Source organism: Brassica rapa, chromosome A07, assembly GCF_000309985.2.
Source record: "Brassica rapa cultivar Chiifu-401-42 chromosome A07, CAAS_Brap_v3.01, whole genome shotgun sequence".
In the NCBI taxonomy this organism is placed as follows: Eukaryota; Viridiplantae; Streptophyta; class Magnoliopsida; order Brassicales; family Brassicaceae; genus Brassica; species Brassica rapa.
The window spans coordinates 24,997,583-25,020,804 of NC_024801.2; the positions used below are offsets into that span (position 1 = coordinate 24,997,583).

Sequence of the window (23,222 nt, forward strand, 5' to 3'; positions counted from 1 at the left end):
GACAAGAGACCTACATGTCAATGGAAAATATCAAATAACGTTTGATAGAAGAAACGTAAGAAAATATCAATTTAGAAACCAAAAAAAACTCAGATTATTGTTTCTTAAAGGAAAAGATATAGGAAAATATCTAGAGCTTTTACTGTAGCACTGAAAATGATATATTTTGAAACGTATATACCTGAGACAAAGAAGAAGAACCTATTGGTACCATGAGTTAGTGTGGTGGATCGACCGTAAACCATTCATACTTTTTTTTGACTAAAACTTTTATGTGTGTCAATTTTCTTCTCAAAAAAAAAACTTTTTTGTGTAAAATTCTTATTTATGGTATCGTGTGAGTAAAAGTGATTTTTGATACGGTGCAAGTGAAAGCAAAACACGAAAAATATATTATCGCATAAATCATTAAATAAATCTAAAAATAAATTAAACTAACGGAGAAAGCCAACGTGAAAAATTCATTAGCGGTAAATGGTCGAGGACATTTTATATTCTGTTCTTTCCAAGGCCACTTGTCAAACAGAAATGGAACCTGATTGTCCTTTTATGGCTCTTTTGTCCTATAAAGTTTGCATCTTTTTATTTTTTTTTATTAGATTCAGAAGAATAATAAATTAATATAACGTCGGCCGAACATTTTTTCGAAATTTTAAAATTAATAATATAGTAAATTTCGGGACACACACGCAGTCACGCACCAAAAAGAGAATATACCATACATACTTTCACATTTCGTGAAAACATACTCTCTCTATTTATAAGCATTGAATCTTATATTAGCTTGGCTTGAACAAAAGCCATACATACACACACTACTTTTCTCCTCTAGCTTGAAGATAACCATCAAAGCAATGACCACCGTTAAATTCCTCTGTAGCTACGGCGGGAGAATCATCCCTCGTTATCCCGACAACAAGCTACGTTACCACGGTGGCCACACACGTGTCCTCTCCGTCAAACGCTCCATATCGTTCGCCGGTAAACTTCTTTTCTCTTCCCTTTCAAGTTCTTTGTCTCTCTATATCTGACGGTGTTTATTAACAGAGCTGGCGGTTAAGCTCGGCGAGGTATGCGGGATGAAGGTGATAAGTCTTCGGTGTCAGTTACCAACGGATGATCTCGACGCGCTTGTCACCGTATCATCCGACGAGGATCTAGCCAACCTCATGGAGGAATATGATCTCGCTGCGACGGCGCTTAAGATCCGTGTTTTCCTTTCTCCTCCGCTTTCAACGACGTCGTCTTCTTCTTCGTCGAACTCATCAACCTCTCGCTCTTGCTCTCCTTCGTCTCCGTCAACTGTGGACCCGAAGACATGTCCGGTCTGTGTAGAGAGATCGCATCATCGCAACACAAACAAGGGATGCTACGTTCAAAGAAGTCCGAGCCGTGATCAGCTCTATCTTGTCCGCAATTGAAACTCATCACTTACACTGTGGCAATGACTAGAATTCTTGAATTCTTAGGAGTTTTATCTTAACACCGTGAGGATCAGTTTCGGATAAGGCAGAAGTGAACTCGAGAGTTTCTGTTTATGTAACTGTAGGACCGCGAAGATCATGAAAATCAAGAAACAGAATCGAGATAATATAAGGTTGAAAAACTTTTAAAAAATGGTTAACTAAGATGAATTCACAGAGTTTCTGTTTATGTATTTGATATTTTTCTTTAATTCAATAAATCGTCGTTTTTGAATAACAAGATACAATTGTAATGAGACTATTTTGTAATTGTAATGAGATTATTATTGAGAAAAAAATAGAGAAATCAAATAAAAACAGAATATGCTATATATCTTCTTCTTCTTTTTTGAGAAAAGGCATTGAATATGCTATATATCGTGCGTGAATTGCCCCATACATTTGAACATCTTGTTAATCGTCTACAAGATTCGAGGTTCACTATGTGTGTTAGGATACATCGTACATGTTCGATCGGTGATGAAATACACATCGTTTTAAAAAATACTAGAACCAATGTGTGTGTGTGTGTGTGTATGACTGTATGGGGAGGGGGCATTAATTTTTTTCTTTTTTTAGGGGCATTAAATTCAGCTTTCAACAAAACCAAAATTTAACAGATTATAGTATTTTTGTGGCAGCTTGGATCCATCACTGGGGATATTATATATACATGTATCCTTTAAATGATATATGTAAGAACTTTAATTTCATTTTTATTATTATATCACCCAAAAGATGGGTTACACAAAAGTTATTGGTCCAATAACATTAACACAAATGCTTTTGAAGAAATTAATATCCAAATTTCGGCCATGCAAGACATCCAAGAAGCAAGGATAAGATATTGCGTACACCACTTTGCAACAATCTTTTCTTAGCCACCTGAAATCATTTTCCGCCGCTAATTTCAACGAATCGTGACATCCCGGCACTGTATCTATGGCGGAACAATAATTCGCAGCAGCTACTTCCGATTGTTGGAATACCAATGCCGTGAAGATTAGGGCTGACAAGAAAAACATCAAATTAGATGGTTTCTTATTCATTTTTTTGGAGTTGAAAATGACTAGCTAGTATAAAAAGGACTAGCTAGTATCTGGAGTTGAGATCTTTTGTTGAGGTGAATAAATGAAAAATGTTTCGTTTATCTATATAGAAGATAGTTGAAGACAGTATGGCTATAAAACGTATTCAGTGATAACCATTGACTATTGAATAAATTGATAACGTAGATCTCCTTAATTTTTTCAGTCAGAAAAAAAAGATATCCCTCATTTTACGGTACACTTCCCATTTTGACTTAAACAATTAAGGGAACAACAATTAAGAATTTTCTATATATTAATTGAGAATCATTTAAAATGGAATTGTAATCTATATTTTATACTAATTATATAAAATAGATTTAATGATATGTCACTTAGTTATGACACTAATTTGGCTTACATGACATATTAACAACGATTAAGAATTTCCTATTTATTAATTGAGAATCATTTAAATTCTATTGTAATCTATATTTTATACTAATTATAAAATATACTTAATGATATGTCACTTAATTATGATATCAATTTGGCTTACATGACATCATAATAATTAATTAAATAATATGTAGGTCTAAAATCTAATTGTTTTGGAACATTATATTAACCCAAAATATAAAAAGACTATATTATTTCTTAAATAAAAGTTACGGTATTATCGAATATGATCAACATATTATGAGATTTGATATTAATTTTGGTATATTTTCTCATTTTTAGTTTATTTTATATTATTAAAAGAAATTAAACAATCACATTAACCATATAATAAAAAAATTAGATTTTTTCATATATATTACATTTTTAAATTTTGAAAATGACTATAAATTACAAAAAAGTTAAAAATCTCACTTTAAAAATTTTGTGATCAATGGGTTAAATGTTTTTGTTATAACAAGATACAAATGATCATAAAATCATATTAATATAAATTTTTATTTTTAGATATTTATATTAAATCGTATATATATATATATCTATTTTAATATCGTTTAATTAAAGTATGTACCATTTAAAAATACATAAACATGTTAATTTTGAAATTTGCATTGAAAATGTTTCGAGACCTTAATATTTTAATTTTGAAATTCTCATCAAAAAATATCACATCAAAAATTTTGGGTTAATGGTTTAAATTTTTTTGTTACATCAAATATACAAATGTTAATAAAACCATATAAGTAGAAAGTATCAATAATAAATATTTATATTAAAATATACTATAAATTAATGTCAGTATCATTGAAATTTAATTATATACTACATAAAATAGATAAAATGATTATTTTGATTTATTTACCATAAAAATATTGTAAATAAACAAGATATATTATTTTAATTTATGTGGTTACTCTAATTTCCTATATATTAATTGAGAAACAATTGACTACTTTAGTGTAAGACTTTATTTATTAATATTTTTTGAAAATCTAACAAGAGATCGATACAACGAAAATTTATTTAGAAGCTATTGAAATCACCTAGCGAGAACATGGATTGCACAAAAAAATTTCTTTCATAACCTTAACCCACTTTATATTTGTCACATCACCGATGGAGGGTATATGAAAATGTCGATTGACAATATGAAATAGTAACGTTTTTTAAGTTCAGTCCATTTTTTTCCATGTAATGAGTCTAGAACAATTTTTAATAGTTAACTAAATTGCAATGTACATTGTAAAATGTGTTTTGGTTTAAATTTTTTTGCATACCCAAAATAAATATAAACTATCATCATTTTTTCGTTTAAATTTTTTTTACAATAAAAATATAGGGTTGGAAAAATTTTTTTAAAAAAACCAAACCAAACCCGACCCAAAAAATAGTATTGAACTTTAACCAAACTTGGTTAGATATCCGGATAGCTTCAAAATTTTGGTATCTAAAGAACCCATAAACGAACCGAAATATTTCGGATATCCGAATATATCCGAACCAAATTTATATACTTAAATATATTAATTCTTTTTAAATTTAATATCTAAAAGGATATACAAAATATATAAGATGTTTTACAATTGTCCAAAATACTCAAAAATATATACAAATAGTTATAAGTACATGTTTTAAAATAGCTAAATGATACTTAAATTACCTAAACTACCTAAAATATCTATTGATTTCATATCCAAATATTTAAGGTACACTAATTTTTATGTTAAGTTTAAGTATTTTGGCATACATTATTCAAATTTATATGTTATATATTAATTTTATTTTGACATTTTTAAAAATTTAATGTTTATATGAACTTTAATTTTTGAAAAAAATTAAATAGGTTTATATGAACCCAAACACGAACTAAACCCGAAAAGATCCTAACTGAACCAAAATGGTACTTAAATGTCCACCTCTAATCAAATGTAAAAAAAAGTTATTGATAACAAAATGTATATTGTTTATAATATTTAATATAATATATTTTATAAAAAATTTACTCTGCGCAGGACGCGGATTATCATCAGATAATATAAAATTGAGGGAAAGCAGAGAGGGAAAGGGAGTTGTGATTAATGAACGAGTAAACTCTACTCCTAACAATCAAAACTATTATTGAGAAAAAAAATAGAAGTCAAATACTAGTAAAAACAAAATGTGCTAATATATGACTGTATCAACGATACCAACGTGATGCATGAATTGGCCCCCACATTGTTTTTGAACATCCTCTTAAATCTTAATCAACTAGGAGATTCGAAATTCACTTCTTTGTGTTAGCATACATGTTCGGTGATGAAATACATTTCGTTTTCAAGTAACATAGAATCAATGTGGGGGCACTAATTTCAGCAGAAAAGAAAATGTACATGTACTATATATTGAAATTTATTTCTTTTATTATGAACTTAAACTCTGAAAATGGGTTATACAAAAGTTATAACTTGGTCCGACCGTATTAACACAAATGATTTTGAAGATACTAATAGGCAAAACGTGACGATGGTTTTTGCAACAGTACTTCATCGAACCATTCTCTACCCAAAACCAGTAAACGCCGTGTCACAATATATCCACAACCCAAAACCCCGAGATCGCCAGATCGCCAGATCAGGTTTGGTTGATGATTCAAGCTCCCATGGCCCGAATGGCTAGATTTGATGGGTTACTTCGGAGAATGCGTGACGGGTTCCAAAGAATCGAATCATATTCGCACTGCTCGTTTTGATTTGATTCTATATGGGTTTCTATGCATCTCGTGAATGAATTTGCTTTCTGGATCATTCGTTCCGTTATATTGTTTTAAGTGAGCTAAGAATATACTGATTGGCAGTTTGGATCCATCTCTGGGGATGTACATGTCTCATATAACTGATGTAAGAAGAACTTTAATTTCATTTTGTTTTATTTATAACTGAAATGATGGGTTACATAAAAGTTATACCGGTCCGTGAACATTAACACAAATTTTTTTAAAGGAGTTAATATCCTTATGTCGGCGATTCATGACAGGCAATAAGCAATGATGAGGAAATGAGTACACCACTTTGCAACAATCTTTTCTTAGCCATCTGTAATCATTTTCTGCTGCTAATTTCAACGAATCATAACATCCCGGCACTTTATCTATGGCCGCTGTCGAACAATATTCCACCTTAGCTGCTGCTTCCGACAATGCCGTGAAGATTAGGGCTAACAAGAAAAACATCAATTTAGATTGTTTTGTATTCATTTTTGGAGGATTGAAAAAGAACTAGCAGGTATTCTTTTATGGTTTTGGATTCTCTAGAGTTGAGAACTTTTGTTCTGGTGAATATACGAAAAAGGTTTGCTTTATATAAATAAAAGGTAGAGATGAAAGACAGTATGGCTATATAATGAAATCAATGATAACCATTGATTATCGAAGAATTGATAAATAGGTATCCCTCATTTTACGGTACACTTCTCATTTTTCCCTATTATTAGAAAATCAAGGAACACCAATAAGGAAATAGGGAAATCACAGAGAGAAAGGGAGTTATGAACCAGTATTCATAACAATCAAAACTATTATTGAAAAAATAGAAGTTAAAAAAAAACATAATGCGCTATATATGGCTAAAGCATCGCGGTGCATGAAAGAGGTTGAGAGAATGTTTCTAGAGAAAAGAAACAGGAGCGTAATCCATAAAACCATGCATCTTTAGCCAAAAAATGTATTTAATATAAGCATACATACGTTTTATCATTTCATAACAAGAAAAGGCTAAATAGAAAAAATAAAATCATAGAGATGTTGACACAAAAGACATGATTGCATAAATGATCACCAACATAATTACATGGATATGTTCACTCTGGCTCTGGAACAATCTTTGACTTCAGTTATAAAAAGAAAGAAAATGATCCTCGACTATGCTTTCTTATTCTTTCGTCTCGTCCGTATTGTTCTTGTGATTCTGACCCACTGTTTTTGGATGAATTACCGACGCGAGCCTTTTTCAATTGTACGACTTGTATTTTTCACCAGCCGCAACTTCTTTGGATCTCTTGGAATCCTCCTTTTCCATGTCGAGCTACAACTCCAGGGAGTCCTCCTACTTTGTGTTGTTTTGGGTACATCCTTGTCTAACTTCAAAATGTGTTTCCAAGCAGTATCGATGAGTTCTTACTTGTTTAGATTTTTTTTAATTATCCTCGTGTAGCTCTTGAACATCATCAATTTAACTTGATCTAAGAGCATCTCCAACTTTATTCTATTTTTCGTTCTAAAATACTAGAATTTAGAGTAATTCTATAATAAAGTAAAAATTTACTTTATATATAAAATATTTTTTTATCACTCTATTTTTTACTTTAAAATAAAGTACCATTAGAATATATTACAACTCTATTTTTAAGTTACTCTATTTATAATAAAAAAATATAGGGCGAGATGGTATCACTTCAGCCTAAGTACAATATTACTGGTTTGAAACAGTACACTTGCCATCACCAGCAAAAAATACAAGATGATTTTACCATTTGCAAACCAGAATATTTTTCAGTTAAAAAAATCAGCTACCTTGAGTCTTTTTTTTTTTTTTTTTTGTAACAAACAATCATCAGCTACCTTGAGTCTAATAATAAACAGAATGTGCTAATATATGACTGTATCAGCGATAACAACGTGATGCATGAATTGGCCCCCACATTGTTGTTGAACATCCTCTTAATCAACTAGGAGGTTCGAAATTGGGGGCATTAATTTCAGCAGAAAAGAAAATGTACATGTATATTGAAATTTATCGCTTTTATTATGAATTTTAACTCTGAAAATGGGTTATACAAAAGTTGTACCTTGGTCCAACGGCCGTATTAACACAAACTAGATATTGACCCGCCTTCGAAAGGGCGGGTATATGTTTGCTTTAAAAATATTTGTCTAATATAATTTATATATTTGCGTATTTGTATAATTATATTTTTGTATGATATGAATTTAATAGAATAGATTATTTTTGTAAGTATATTAAATAAATCAAGTTTTATATGTACTTGTGTATTTCCTTGTATCATATATGTATTTTTTTGTAATCATATTTATGTTTTATATGTGATCATATTATAGAATAAGAATTCAGGTTCAATTCCAACTTATTCAGATATTGGTCTTTAGATGAGAGAATAAAACCTATTTGGATATTTATAAATTTTAGTTTGGATTCAGTTTGGATAATTACGGGTTCAGTTTAAATACGGATACTCATTAAAATTATGTAAAAATATTAAAATACAAATATACCCGCCCTTAAATCATGTAAAAATATTTTTGTTCTATCATTTTTGAAAATTTTCAATTTTATAATTGTATTTTTTTTAATCATATTATATTTAATATTAATTTAATTTAATATATTTTTGGTAGTTAAATTAATGTTAAACATAATATGATTACAAAAAAAAATACAAATTTAAAAATTAAATTTAAAAAAAAACTAAAACAAAAAATATACCCGCTAGAATCTAGTGCTTTTTAAAATAACCTGCAAAAAGTTGTTATCACAAATTTTTGCATGTTTGATGTAAACTTAATAAAATTCTAAGGATATTGTTTATTAGTATAATTTATGGCAGTTAATTTTCTTTCTAATAAAATGCTAAAATAAAAATAAATATATTTTACTCTTCTTTAGATGACATCGTATTGGGTATCTTCATCGTTTGAAATATTTTTTATTGGGTATTTTTTGTTTGATGAAATGATATGGCATTAGTTGTATTAAAAATGGTGTGGGCAATAGAAACGTACTATATTATATAAGAAACCAAAGCTATGGAATTAAAGTAACTCAGCAGTTTTAGCTATATAAAAAGTGGGTCCCGATTATTTAGGAGTTTATAGTGGAAGTTATTTAACTTACAACGTAGTTAGTGTTAATTATGTTTTAATAAAATTGATATATGAAAATAATTGTTGGATACTACTTTTATTAATGTGTCATACTATCGTTTTAATAGAATAGATATGGTATATTTAGATTTTAATAATTTTACATAGTTGAAATGAGTACCCGTATTTGAAAACCCGTAATGATCCAAACCGAATCCGAACTAAAATTTATAAATATCCAAATAGGTTTTAATCTCTAATCTAAAGACCAATATCTGAATAGTTGGAATCGAACCCGAACTCTTGCCCCTACATGTAGTCTATAATTTGAATAGAGTAATATAGGCTATACCTTCCTCTTTAAACATACTTAATTAATTATTAATAGCATGATTAATTGACAGACTTAATAAATAATAATCAATAATTTGCAAAAAACTTTGGTGGCCTAGTGGAACACAGCACACACATGTTTACATAGCCTGGGTTTGATCTACTCACATCGTGTTTCATCTTTTCTATCTTTTTTTTTGTTTTTCCCATTAATGGCATAAACGTAATTTTTCTTATCTTCTTCTCCACTCGAATTAGGTTACGCAGAAAAGAGTTTTACAGCAGCCATTGTTTTTCTTATTTAATCCATCGATTGTTATGCGTATTCGTTGATTTTTACGTTTAAACCTTACAAATTTGACATATAATACCGGATATTAACCTATAGAAACCCAAAAAAGTAAAAAAAAATTGATGATTTTGATATAGTGGCCGACTATGAGAAAGATAGCGGTTGTAAGTCACCATGAATCTCATAAACTGTTTACACACTTCTATTTGCAGGTTTGATTGAGATTCAAAGAGTAAAAACTGGGTTTCTGCGACTGGATTCAATTCTGAGGGTTTGAGTGTTCATCAAAAATCAAAATCCAAAATAATAATCGTATTGAATTATGTATTAATAATATTGATATACTGATATATAAATGTAGTTACGAAAAGTGGCCGCCGATTATTATGCAATTTAAGTGGTTACATTCAGAAAATAGATATCGTTGCAGTTATTATATAAAAAAGAGATTTCTATAAGAAAATATATGAATTGTTGAAATAATAGTTGGATCCTACTTTTATCAACTGGTCACACTGCTATTTTAATAGAATAGATGTTTTTGAAGATACTAATAGGCAAAATGTGACGAATGTTTTTGCAACAATACTTCATTTTACCCGCCAAAACTCTTAATGATGAGATTCTTCAAGACCCGCCACTACCATGGCGGCTACATCCGTCGAACCATTCTCTCCCCAAAACCACTCAACGCCGTGTCACAACATATCCACGATCTAGCTCAAACCCAAAGCCCCGAGATCCCCAGATCACGTTTGGTTGATGATCCAAGCTCTCACCCATGGCCCGAGTGGCTAGATTTGATGGGGATGCTGGTGAAGAAAGGTTACTTCGGAGAAAGCGTGACGAGTCCCAAGGAATCGAATCATATTCGCACTGCTTGTCTCGATTTCGCCCGCCATCGATTCACTCTCGTGAGGTAACGCCGATTGATTCAAAAACCGAGCCTTTTGATTTGAGTCTTTGTGGTTTTATCTGTATCTCGTGAATGAGTTTGCTTTCTGGATCATTCGTTGCATTAAACTGTTTAAGTGAATGAAGAATCCAATCTGCACACAAGGTGTTCGACGAAATGTAATATACTGATTGGTCTCTCAAGTGCTATAATTGATTCAAATTCTGAGGCTTTTGATTTTATTCTATGTGGGTTTCTCTGCATCTCGTGAATACTTTGTTTTCTTGATCATTTGTTCCATTTATTGTTTTAAGTGAGTGAAGAATCTAATCTGCACACAAGCTGTTCGACGAAATGCCTGTGATACATTAGAATATATAGATCAGTCTCTCATGGTTTTCGTTTTGTTGTTTTTGCTTACAGATACTTGTCGAAGAAAGATATGAAAGTGATTGCTGGGTGTGGATGTCCAAGCATTGACAGGAAGGTTGTGAACTCAGGAAAGCGTCTAAGAGCTTATGTGGGCATTGATGAAGTAAATGTATGTATTCTAGTTATAGCGTTAGCTCTTTCTTTTTTCTGAGGTTACACGTGCTTGGAACTTACTTCACCAAGCTTGGAACAATTTACTTAGTAGGTGTGTGGCTCTTGCAACTTGAGAGGGAAATGTGAAAGGGCGTATGCGCAAGCACGAGATGAGGAAGGTGCTAGAACTATAGATGTCATGCGTATACTGCTGACTTATGGGCTTGATTCCATTTCTCCTGCTGTGGTGAACCGTGCTTGTCAAACCAAGTTTGTTGAAGATTCTGTGAGGAAGTTGCTGAGAGAAAGCGTGGAGTATAGCTTACAGGACGTTGAGTGTTCTGAGACTGTGGCATCTCGAGATGAGCTCCACCCAAATTCACTGGAGAATGATGAGAGAGACCCGCGGAAAAGGCCAGGGGATTGGCACTGTACAGAGTAAGTGGTCTCTTAATGCATTGGTTTGTTAGTTTGTGTACTCTGTTTTGTTATCAACTATTATTGTTTTGGCAGATGCAAGTTCCTAAACTTTGCGAAAAACATAAGATGCTTTCGGTGTGATGTATTTTCCGAGGAGCGGCTGAAGCAGTTGAAGCAAGAACAGAAAGATCATCTCCCACTGAAGAAAGGAGATTGGATATGCCAAACGTGAGTTACATCTTTTACAGTGTCTGATCTGATTAAAGAAACACTTAACATGCATTTTATGGCCGCAGATGCAATTTCCTGAATTTTGCGAAGAACACGGGATGCTTAAGGTGCAAAGACAAGCCTTCAATGCGTCAAATCAATCCGGGAGAGTGGGAATGCGAGTCGTGAGTCATCATCATCATCATCATCATCCGTTTTGTTTTAATCTAGTTCACTTGTTTGAAAGTTTATATCATTTTGTATACATCATCAGGTGCTATTACATCAATTTTAGAAGAAACTCTGTTTGTTTGAAGTGTGATCACAAGAGACAAAAGGCTCCAGTGGTCACACCGGATTCAAAGAGTGTTGGTGATCATCACAGCAGAGTTTCAAAGACGTGGAGTTTTGTAAAAGAAGAAGAGGAGGAGGAAGAAGAAGAAGGAGAAGAAGATGGTGTGATGGGATTTCCAGTAGAAGGAGGGAGAAGTAGTGTTTCAAGGAGTGTGGAAAAGAGAGAGAAATGGAAGTTGGAGATGACACAGAGGATGAGAAGTAATGGGCATGAAAAGAAAAAAGATGATGACGAAGAGAGAGAGTCAAGAAGGTGTTATGATCGGAGAAGGATTGAGCTTCTAGGTAATTGTAGTGATGATGGAGAGATGGATGATTGGTTTTCTCCAACTTAAAGATAATCTGTTTTTTTTTTCTTTTTCTTTGGCTGGTTTGGATTTAGACATTTTTGTAGTAAAAGCATGTAATGTTGGACGCAAATTGGTTGACTAAAATATTTGGAAAAAAAACTAAATAATGTCAGGTTTAAGATAATCATTTATTTTCTATGATCTAGTCATCTAGACTTCTTATTGGTCTTGTAATGGTTTGCAATAAATAAAATATTTGAAAAATCAAATAATGTCACAGACACCTAAATTTATATAAATTTTCTAATTTTCTATGCAATTTTTAGCTTAATAATTCATCTGTTAGCATTTACGGTCTATTATTATGATTTAAACTCGCAACCATGGATTTGTTGATAAATGTTCCGATATCTATATTATTAAAGTTAAAGTACACATTGAGATTATTTGGCAATATGGATAGTAGTTAAAAAATAATACTGTTTGGAAACATGGATAGTAGTAAGTTAGAAAAAAAAATGGGCTTATACTACTAAAAAATTGGAAGTCCATTACATTATATCAAAAAGTAATGGGTCTATGTTACTTGATAATATATATATTCAAATCAAAATAATAATTTAAAATTGATTTATATCAAAAATTCATTCAAAAATAAACATATATTCAAAATTTGATTTTTACTAACATATTTTTCAATAACTATTATAAAAATATTTTCAATATATATAAGAAAAATACAATACAAAGCCCAATTTCAAACACCAACTTAAATTATGGTTTTAAATTTCACATTAAATTTTAAAATATAATTTATGTGATTATTTATATGATTGTACGTATAAAATATTATTAATTATAAGAAAACTTATTTGATGGTACGTATAAAATATGATTAATTATATGATAACACATATTTTGTAACCTATGATGACACATATATGATATATATATGACACATATTAGGGGTGGGCGTTTGGGTTTGTTTTCGGGTCTTTTTGGGATTTCGTGTTTATTTCAGATCTTTGAGGATTTGGTTCGGATTTGGATAATCAATTTAAATAGGTTTGGTTTAAATATTTAGTAGAGAATTAATAATTATTTAAATATTTTTGGAGTTTTGAGTATATTTTAACTATTTAAGATATTTACGTTTGATTATTTGTATATATTTTCAAGCATTTAAGCAAACTTAAAAGTATCATATATATATTCTGGATGTTTTTATATATATAAAATCTAAAAGTAATTAATATATATAAGTATATAAGTCTATTTTGGATACCCAAAATACTTCGGTTCGGATCGGATTAGATTTCAGTTTTTCAAATACCAAAATTTTGAATAATTTGGATATTTAATCAATTCCGGTTCGGATTTAGTACTACTTATTCGGATTGGGATCGGTTCAATTCTTCGAATTCGAGTTTTTTGTTCAATCCTAAATAGTGACATAAAAATCAAATAGTATTATAATTTTTTTAAAAAAATACTCCCGCACGGACGTGCGGGTCAAAATCTAGTGATTTTCTTACAATTTAAGTTTGAAAAGAGTTGAGAAAGGGTTTTGGATTATAATATAAAAGGGAATGCTTCTGATAATTTGTAGAAGCAACAAACTATACCTATACCAAATGTGAATGCGGAGAGGAAGTTGGAGCTTTGTCATCACAACTTGTTTTTGGCTTCGGACAAGACAAAGAGGTACAAAAGGAAAAGGAATCTGTTGCACTCGGCTTTACGCAATGACCTCTTAATTATTGCCCTTTTCCAATGCGTGTGAAGTTTGATACCGTTTCTTCAAGTCTCAAACTGTATACGCTTTTTTGTTACAAAATTTCTAACTTCTGTATCATCAAAACATACATTATTTGCAACATTAGGATATTAACTGTTCTGTAAACTCGAAAAGTGGATATTTAAATATCAAACATAAACTATTACTTCCGTACAGAACATACATCTAAACCCAAAATACGAAAAATGCCTATCTAGTAGAACTTACTATGTTGTAATTCATATGGTATATGATATTAGCCTATAACAAATAACAGTTATCAATCTACCCATCCGCCAACATAAATTAATCGGTTTAAATGATAAAAGCAGAATAAGAAAACTTTTGCTAGTTTTTCACTAATAGATTGGTACCATGCAATACCAATATTCATTATCTTATACATGTTAGAGCAACTCCAACAATAAGTTTTTATGGAGTTCATACAATTAACAATAAATAAAACAATTAAAAAAAAGATAACAATGAAAAGTTCTTACGATTCAACTTTTTAGAAACCATTAACAATCTTAATTAAATAACAAATATTACTTAACTAACATTTTATCTATTAAAGAAAAATCTGAAATTATAATACTATTATTTTTTTTCTTTTAGATACTTTCACGGTATCAAACTAGAGTAAATTAGCTAAATATACTAACAAAGGTGGGATATCATTGAATGGGGGGAAAATGGTAATGTTGGGGGGAAGAAAATTGGAGGGATATAGGGTATGGAGTGCAAATAGGGAAAAAGTGGTGTGTAGGGAGTACAAATTCTCATCAAACTATCGAGGTTGTTCTGAGTTGTCGTATTTACAACTAAATTATGCACAAAAGACTGACTAACAAAGGAGGGTTAGGTTTTGGTAGCTGCATACTTTGCTTGTCTGCACACAAACGCGGAGCTGGGTCATCCATATTGGTCAAGAGCTCAATAGTTTAAGTTTATAGGCTCTAATAAAGAAGAGTTTTCAATAAAGAAACATATAGAAAGTGACTTAAAATCAATTATTGACCTGTGTATACCCTTGATAATTTATTCAAAAAAAGCCACTGTGTTGATATACCATTAATTTATAATATATCTGGCCACCCTAGCTGTATTATCCTTATCATCTCCTCTGCCGATAAGGAAGGTATATCACGATTTTTTTTCCTGATAATTTATGTTGATTAGTCCCTATTTTATATATATTTTTTTTTGTTTGAACACCATATTTTGGTTTCTGTGTTACATTTTTCCGGTTTAAAAATAAACAATGTTAAACTAGTATTATAGTTATTTTCTTTTACAGTGGCTTTGTTATTTTATGTAATTATAAATAAAGACATATTTCATCGGTTTAAAAATGTAAACTATAATAAAAAAAGAAAATAAATCATTCTAAAGTATTTTTTCTATTTTAAGAATTTATTAGAAATTAATTTATTTTTAAATTTGTTTAAAATATTTTTATGACACCAAATAATGTGCAACAATATAATTCTAAAACAATGTGCACAATTAAACCTGCAAACTTCACAATTTATATATACATATTATTTGTTATCTAACCGTATATTAAAAAAATAGAAGGCAACACCAATTAAAAATAACAATTTTTTAAAATCAAGGGAAAAACGAAAAAAAAAGAGTTATAACCAACGGATTGGATTAGTGGCATTTGATGCGGTGAACCGTAATTCAATTTCTATAGGTCACCAGAAAATTTATAATTATTGATATCACTGGGATCCATACATTAGTCGGTTGATTTTGGTCTCTCGACAATGTGAATAGTTAAAAAAAGGAGTTATGATTATGAACTCATTAAGTTATATACCCAAATAATGAAAAAATATAAAGCAGAAAACGGAAGTTAAACAAAAACGGAATGTGCTTATATGGCTGTATCAGGCACAGCAACGTGGTGCCTGAATGATACTAATAATCAATGCCTGACGCTTCCCTTATTTTCTCATTTTCGTATATAAAATCATTATAAGAAATACAGATCGAAATCGAATCTCCTGATTACATTTTTATCATACAATAACATAATGAACAGTTCATTTTATTAAAGATAAAAGAAGCATGTGTTGTCGCCATTTTCTTTTCAGCTTTTTCTGTAACCTCTCCCTCTCTCTCTCTCTCTCTCTCAACCATTTCATTTTATACTGTCTCTCTCTGATCATATCATGGCTTCTTCTGAATCCACTGGTACTCTTTCTTACATTCTCAATTTCATATTGGTGATTAGTAAATTATGCATCTCTGCCATCATAAAATCCATCTTTAAACGTTTTATTGGGTTGTTTTCTTTTTTTCTTAGAAGTGAAATTTGTGCCAGAAGAAGATAATTTCTTGCAGAGACATGTCGCCTTCTTCGACAGGAACAAAGATGGCATCGTTTATCCCTCGGAGACTTATCAAGGTACTACGGTCTTCTTGAACAGAAAACTCTTTTAGTTCAAACCAAAATGTCTTAATCAATCTTTGTAATATCATTAAAATAGATTTGTTTTTTAGATCTATTGTTTTTCTCCATATAGATTTGTGTGGCTCTTATGGTCTGATGACTCTCTCTCATCTGAGTAATCAAAGTAAGATTTTCGATATTTTCTATACTAACTTTACTGTCTTCGGGACACGACGAAACAAGAACAGGGTTTAGAGCAATAGGATGTGGATATCTCTTGTCGGCATTCGCTTCTTTGTTCATTAACATGGGTCTTAGCAGCAAAACTCGTCCGGTACATTAAAGATTAAGTTCCTAATGTTAATGATTTCATTCTTTATTACAAATAAAAAAGGAATCAGTGTGATGTGTGTTTTTGATTTGCAGGGAAAAGGTTTCTCACTCTCTTTTCCTATAGAAGTTAAGAATATCCACCTTGCCAAACATGGTAGCGATTCAGGCGTTTACGACAAGGATGGAAGGTAAATTACAGAGTTTTATGATGATTTTAGTATATATTTCTTACATTTTCAAAATATAATTATTTTCCGAAAATTGTTTAAAATAAAATTTTGAAGTTGTTAATATCTGTTTAGTAATTTATAATTATATTTTGTAACCTATAAATTAATTCTACCGAATTAATATTTATTTAAACTACTGAAATAATTAATCATCAAATGATTTAATTGAAAATAATTTTATTTATTTTTGACATGTGTAAAAAGCTGAAAATATTATTTAAAATAGAAACATTAAACATAACCTTTTTATTCATTTTGAATTTCTTGAGGTTTGTGGAATCGAAGTTCGAGGAGATATTCGCGAAGCATTCACATACACATCCCAATGCTTTGACGGGCAAAGAACTCCAAGAACTCCTCGACTCAAACAAAGAAGCTAATGATCGTAAAGGAGCGTAAGTATCCCAACCGGTTTGGTTTAACTCGGTTTTTAATTTATTCTCTTAACCGATGGTATGTATCCGATTGTGAATGGTTGTTATACGTGAACTGAATATATTTGCAGGATTGCTGCTTATACGGAGTGGAAAATCTTGCATTATCTATGCAAAGACAAGAACGGTTTGTTGCACAAAGATACAGTGAGAGCTGTCTACGATGGTTCTCTTTTCGAGAAACTCGAGAAACAAACAGCTTCTAAGAAACATCCATGAAACACACCATCTTAAAAAAAACCTCTTGTATGCTTGTGAATCTGTTCATTTATAAAACATTTTATCAGTGAACAATGGCGTGAAGATTGCAATGTGTTTGATTCTCTTAAAATTTATAGTTTTTGTGTGTATTTTGATTGATTGTGTACGTTCTTAAATTTTATTCCAATAAATGGTTATATAGGTCAAATGAAAGATAATCATATTTCAATTTTCATAGTTTCATTTTCGTTACGAAATGTATACCATTTGTATGTAAAATATATATATTTTTGCAATTAGTAAGTTTCTTTTAGAAGTGATACTATGGCCAAAACCAGGTTGAGAAGTATAAATTAGATGTGAAAGGAAGAAGTAGAAACTAGAAAAAAAAAGAAAAATAAGCAATGATTTACGGGCTTTGGTAAAGAAAAAAAACATGAATCTTACGGTACGTTAGCTACACCAAGTTTACTCTAATACAATAGAAGCTATGTAACTGGTTGAATAAAACTTGCGAGCTACATCAAATTTACTCTAATATAGTGGAAGCTATCTAATATATGAAAATGTATTCAAAATTACACCATGTTAATGTAATACCTGCCACATATACGAAATAAATGCGGTGACAACATCACAACTGGATTTAATTGATTTTAAGCAGATTCAGTGGATCAATCCGTAATGTATTAAAATTAACTCCGACCGACCCGACTTTTTTACCCCACCTGTGTGTCGAGTTAACTCTCTTGTTTGGATCCCTAATTCGAAAATTAGAGTTCATAACAACAAAAACCAGTTTCAACACCGATTTTACACTTACCTGAAAGACATAAATCTAATTTCGAAACCGATGTATCCATAACACACCTTTGCCATTTTTCTTTTCTTAATATTTTAGTTATTTTTCTTTTGCTATTTCCCATTCCATTTTTGCAGTAAATTATGGAGCGGAGATGGAGATGCCCTTATGAATCCTAATTTTCGAATTGAGGATCCAAACAAGAGAGTTAATACGATACAAATTGGTTAAAGGAGTTGGGTCAGGTCCGATTTATTTAATTGGATTTAATTTTAATAAATTGCGGAATGATCCTATTAGTTTCGCTTAAAATCAATTAAACCTTGTGATGTTGCTACCATATAGTCAATTATTTTGTATATGTGGTATGTATTAACTTAAATGTGATGTAGTTTAAAACATATTTTTATACATTGGATGGTTTACACCATATTAGAATAAACTTCGCGTAGCTAGCAAACTTTTTTTCACATGGGTTGAATCCCATATCTCTATAATATTATTTGAGAAATATTTTTTTACGCTCTCATGTTAATTATTAGAAAAGCTAATTACAATCATATCTTTAATGAATTATAAAAATTATAGCTAATAACATTATTAACATTTTCTTTTCTTTTTCTGATAGTTTTTGTTATTTATTTTAGTTTCCTTTTCTTTATATTTGTTTTCAAATCACTTATATAAAAAGTCAATATTTATAAAATTTAAAAATGTGGTCATCTTAATAGTTATTTTGAGGTAATTTTCCAAATTATTATAATTTTAAATTATTTTACTGTTAAATTGGTTTCCAAATCACATATACAAAATGTTAAAAACGTGATATTGTATATATAATTGATTTCCTAAAAAGGAAACTCAGCAAAAAAACATAACATTATAAATTAAAAATTACTAAAAATAAGTTTTCTATCAACCAATTTTTTTTTTTAATAAACTAAAGACTAATTGCTTTAAAGAACTAAGACTATAATACATAATTACATAATTAATATAACATAAGTTGAGATATTTTATTAACTAATAATACAAATACTATGTCATTATTAAAAATATCTTTTGCTTAATATTTTAGTTATTTTTTAATTTTATGTTATATGAGTCTGTAAAGTGGATGACAAAAAAAAAATGTTATATAGTTTTTGTAAAATGGAATAAATAACAAATTATATTTACAAAATGTTGTATGTCTGGTTTGATTATTCAACTCCCAACCTATCAATTCTTCATCTTTTTTCTATTTTTATTTTTAAAACAACAAATATTAATCTTGGTATACATAGATTTCAACCAACATTAATCTAAGCAATTACAAAAAGATATTAGTCTTAGTATAATAATTAACAACACTAATCTTAGTATATTCTTAAAAACAATTGGGTTTAATTAAAAAAAAATCCTACAATCAAATGTACACATAATAAAATTAATCGGACTGACTAAATATGTTATACATACAATAAATGTCTAATTAAAATTAAAATAATATATATTAAATATATATATATCTACTAATAATAGCAATCCTAATTAATTCCAAAGGTTGTGAATCCACTTATATTGAAAGGTTGTATCTTTTGAAAAAAATGTTTGTGTTTTTTACATAAATGTTGGAAGGTTGTGTCTTTTATAAAAATTGATTGAAAAGTTGTGTCTTTTGTAAAAAAGAAATGTTTAAAAAGTTGTGTCTTTTAGAAAAATATTGGAAAGTTGTGTCTTTTCTAAAATTGTCCAAAGATTGTGACTATTCATATATATGTATTTTTTAAAAAGTAAAACATTGTGACTATTCTTATAAATATTTCACTGCACTGCCTCCCACCCACTGGAATCTCGTCAGGCTCTCTGACCTTATGGATACTCTGGATGCTATGGAAGTCGAGGAACAGACTAGTCTTTGAAGGCTTCTCAATATCTCCTGAAGAGACACTTTCAACTGCAATTCGTTTTGCGCGAGAATGGAGCGAGAATCGAAAGCGAGATGACCCACCACCGAAGCGAGGAAAAAAACCAGAACTCACATGCCCTATGGACACGACGGTGGTAAGGACCGATGCTGCTTGGAACTCTAATCTCTTGGTTGCAGGGTTGGGATGGGTTCAGTTGCTGCGGGAAGGAAATCAATCCTTCAAAGATCGCGCTGCACATGTTGGGTCTGCACTTATGGCTGAAGCCCTCGCTTTGCGGGAAGCGGTCGCCACCTGCAAAAGAATGGAGCTGAAGAAGGTCAAGTTTGAGTCGGATTCTGCTCAACTGGTCTCGATTATAAACGCAGGAGCGAGAGTTGCGGAGCTACATGGCGTTGTTGCAGACATTCTTACGTTATCTCTGTCGTTTGAATTTGTTGCTTTCGTATGGATCCTTCGAGAGAGGAACACCATTGCTGATTTGTTGGCCAAGAACGCTATTAATGCATCTGGTCTCTTGTTTGTTGAGGGTGCCTTTAATGGCCCCAACTAAACATTGCTAATCAATTTATTACGAGTTTCAAAACAAAAAAAATTCTTATAAAAATATTTTTTTAATTTGTTTGTCACTGTTTATTCATAACCGTTTAAGATTTTTTTTTGTTTATAACTGTTTTCATTTTTTAATTGTATTTTTAATTTATATATTTTCAGTTCTGTTTATTATACTTTGTGTTTGTGTGTTTCATAACTCTATATTATATTTTTCATATATCTTATGTCTTTTTAAATATATATATATATATTATCATTTCGTTTATAATTGATGTTTTTAAATATTGTATTTTTTTATTTTCATATGTATATATATACATATATAATGTTTTATTGAAGATGTAAGTAAATCATTGTAAATATTTAAATGAGTCATTGCAATCCTTTGGATAAATATTTACAGTTGTTTAAATAAACTATTACAACCTTTCATGATTAACCATTGCAAGTTTTGGTGTTCAGCCTAGCAACATTTACTTTTTAACAAATGTCATTACTTTTTTATATGAAAAAAAAAATCTACCGGCTAGATTTGTGTCTATGATATAATCTAATGGTTAAGATTTTGTTTAGGAGCAAAAGTATGACGTCCTAGATTCATTAGCAAGCGACGTCTTCGTCCCACCAAATCATAGCTCTTCAAAGAAGTCCCTTAAGTAACTGTCGAGTTTTCCTTACATAGCAAGCGATGTCAGCAAGCGATGTCACCAAATCATAGCTCTTCAAAGGCGTTTCTTAAATAAATTGTCGACGTTTTCTCATATCCCTGCACTAATCCTCATCCCTTATGAGTCGTGTCTTTTCAAGAATGTTATATATAGAAGAGATTGTATGTGGTGTCAGATTTTAATCTCTTTTTTTTCGTTGCATCTGTTGCTGAGGATGTTCTTCCTTTAACAACTTTTCAGATAATTTAACTTTTGTATTCTGTCTCTGTTGAGTTTCTGATGAGTTTATCGTCCCTGTTAATTTCTGCAATTTTTGATCTATTTCCCTGTAAATATGTGTCTGATGAGTTTCTGCTGAGTTTGATGTCTCTCTTCCTTTCCAATTTTCGTTTTATGTTTGAGTTTACTATCCCCTTTTGCGTTTTCAGATGTATTTCTCTGCAATTACTCAATTTACTGTCCCTGTTAAGTTTCCTATTCTTCCCATTCAGAATATCGATAGAAACCACAGTTCAATACAAGTCTTTTCCTATCATAGTAGCAGAAGGTACCTTTCAAACTGATTTGGCGTCCATAGTGGAGAAACACCAATGATTAGAAGGAGCATTTTCAACTAAAATTTTCTGATTTTACAAAATTTTCCAAACAAAGAGATTTTATTTGTTTAGATGTTGTATAGATTGTACACGTATAAATGCCAAAGTTGGTGGACTGAGTTCCATGTTAACTATGGACACTAACCAACATCGCCTTTAGTAACCCAAGTTTACTATTATTGTGGGGAAGGATGTATCCCATGGTTCCCCTGGCGATCCTGTAATGCCATCCCTTGCAGCGGTTGTGAGTTCATACAATGGGCACTTGTATCAAATTACAGGGCATGTGTGTTTGTGCACAATCCCAGAAATTCTATCTGCCATTAAATGGTCACTTGTTACATTGCTTCCTCTGCCATCAAATCATATTTAGGTAATATTGTTACTGAAAAAAAACAGATATGATCAAGGAGATAGATAGAAATATGTTTTATATATATGGTTGCTTTTTAATTATTGATAGCGTTCTAAGATAAGTCATCTGTTTTTTGTAAACTTGAAATCAATATACAATTTACAGGAATTGCAAAAAAAAAAAGCCACGTCTTTACAAAAAAGAAAAGAAAAAACAGCAGGTTTGTTGGGTGAACAGCAGGTTTGTGGGGTGAGCAGCAGTTATGTAAAAAATTCAGATACCATCTTTTTGGACAAAAAAAATTCGGATACCATCTATGTAGATGTAAAACATGAAAAATTAAATATTATCTCCAAATTTTTTAGAAGGATTATACCAAACCTTTATAATAAGTAGATTGAATAATATATTTCCGATGACATTATTTTAAAAAATGTTCTCAAAATATATAAGTATATATCTATTCATCTTAACAATATTCTTTTCATTTTAAGAATTTTGTTTATCTAAAAGAAGTTGTTAAAATGTATATGGATGTGTCTTTCCATTTCAGAAGTTGCTTTTGTTAAAAATAAATTGTTTAAATGTCTAAAAGTGTATATTTTCTCCAAATAAATGTCAAAGATTGTAATTTTTCATTTTACAATGTCATTTTTTAAAAATGTTATCAAAATATATGAATAAGTATCTTTCCATTTATATAAAATGTGACATAGTATTTTTTTACAAAATAAATTCCCGTGCGATATCGCACGGGTTTCTTACCTAGTATATATTAAAAATAATTTAAATGCAGTTTAGGTATTGATTAATTATTATAATTTATTTGCT

At 30.4% G+C, this 23,222-nt stretch overlaps 3 protein-coding genes across 3 annotated transcripts; all 3 read left to right on the forward strand.

Moving 5' to 3' along the window:
- Positions 1-40: 40 nt before the first annotated feature.
- Positions 41-6,476, forward strand: LOC103831599. The gene is made up of 2 exons (XM_009107485.3): positions 41-981; positions 1,048-6,476. The coding sequence occupies exons 1-2, from the start codon at positions 855-857 to the stop codon at positions 1,419-1,421; spliced, it is 501 nt and encodes a 166-aa protein (XP_009105733.2). The 5' UTR covers positions 41-854; the 3' UTR covers positions 1,422-6,476.
- A 3,158-nt stretch (positions 6,477-9,634) lies between these two features.
- Positions 9,635-12,327, forward strand: LOC103831601 (zinc finger protein VAR3, chloroplastic). The gene is made up of 6 exons (XM_009107487.3): positions 9,635-10,351; positions 10,751-10,868; positions 10,965-11,290; positions 11,366-11,500; positions 11,569-11,667; positions 11,757-12,327. The coding sequence occupies exons 1-6, from the start codon at positions 10,047-10,049 to the stop codon at positions 12,169-12,171; spliced, it is 1,398 nt and encodes a 465-aa protein (XP_009105735.1). The 5' UTR covers positions 9,635-10,046; the 3' UTR covers positions 12,172-12,327.
- A 3,516-nt stretch (positions 12,328-15,843) lies between these two features.
- LOC103831602 (probable peroxygenase 4) lies at positions 15,844-17,734 on the forward strand. The gene is made up of 6 exons (XM_009107488.3): positions 15,844-16,108; positions 16,221-16,322; positions 16,556-16,641; positions 16,734-16,828; positions 17,140-17,265; positions 17,376-17,734. Exons 1-6 carry the CDS (start codon positions 16,087-16,089, stop codon positions 17,521-17,523), a joined length of 579 nt encoding a protein of 192 aa, XP_009105736.1. The 5' UTR covers positions 15,844-16,086; the 3' UTR covers positions 17,524-17,734.
- Positions 17,735-23,222: the final 5,488 nt, after the last annotated feature.

Coding starts and splice junctions, on each gene's coding strand:
- LOC103831601 (XM_009107487.3), top strand. CDS start 10,047: ATGATGAGATTCTTCAAGACCCGCCACTACCATGGCGGCTACATCCGT. Junction 10,869..10,964: donor TGGGCATTGATGAAGTAAAT/GTATGTATTCTA, acceptor TTTACTTAGTAG/GTGTGTGGCTCTTGCAACTT. Junction 11,291..11,365: donor GGGGATTGGCACTGTACAGA/GTAAGTGGTCTC, acceptor TTGTTTTGGCAG/ATGCAAGTTCCTAAACTTTG.
- LOC103831602 (XM_009107488.3), top strand. CDS start 16,087: ATGGCTTCTTCTGAATCCACTG. Junction 16,109..16,220: donor GGCTTCTTCTGAATCCACTG/GTACTCTTTCTT, acceptor TTTTTTTCTTAG/AAGTGAAATTTGTGCCAGAA. Junction 16,829..17,139: donor GTTTACGACAAGGATGGAAG/GTAAATTACAGA, acceptor GAATTTCTTGAG/GTTTGTGGAATCGAAGTTCG.
- LOC103831599 (XM_009107485.3), top strand. CDS start 855: ATGACCACCGTTAAATTCCTCTGTAGCTACGGCGGGAGAATCATCCCT. Junction 982..1,047: donor ACGCTCCATATCGTTCGCCG/GTAAACTTCTTT, acceptor GTTTATTAACAG/AGCTGGCGGTTAAGCTCGGC.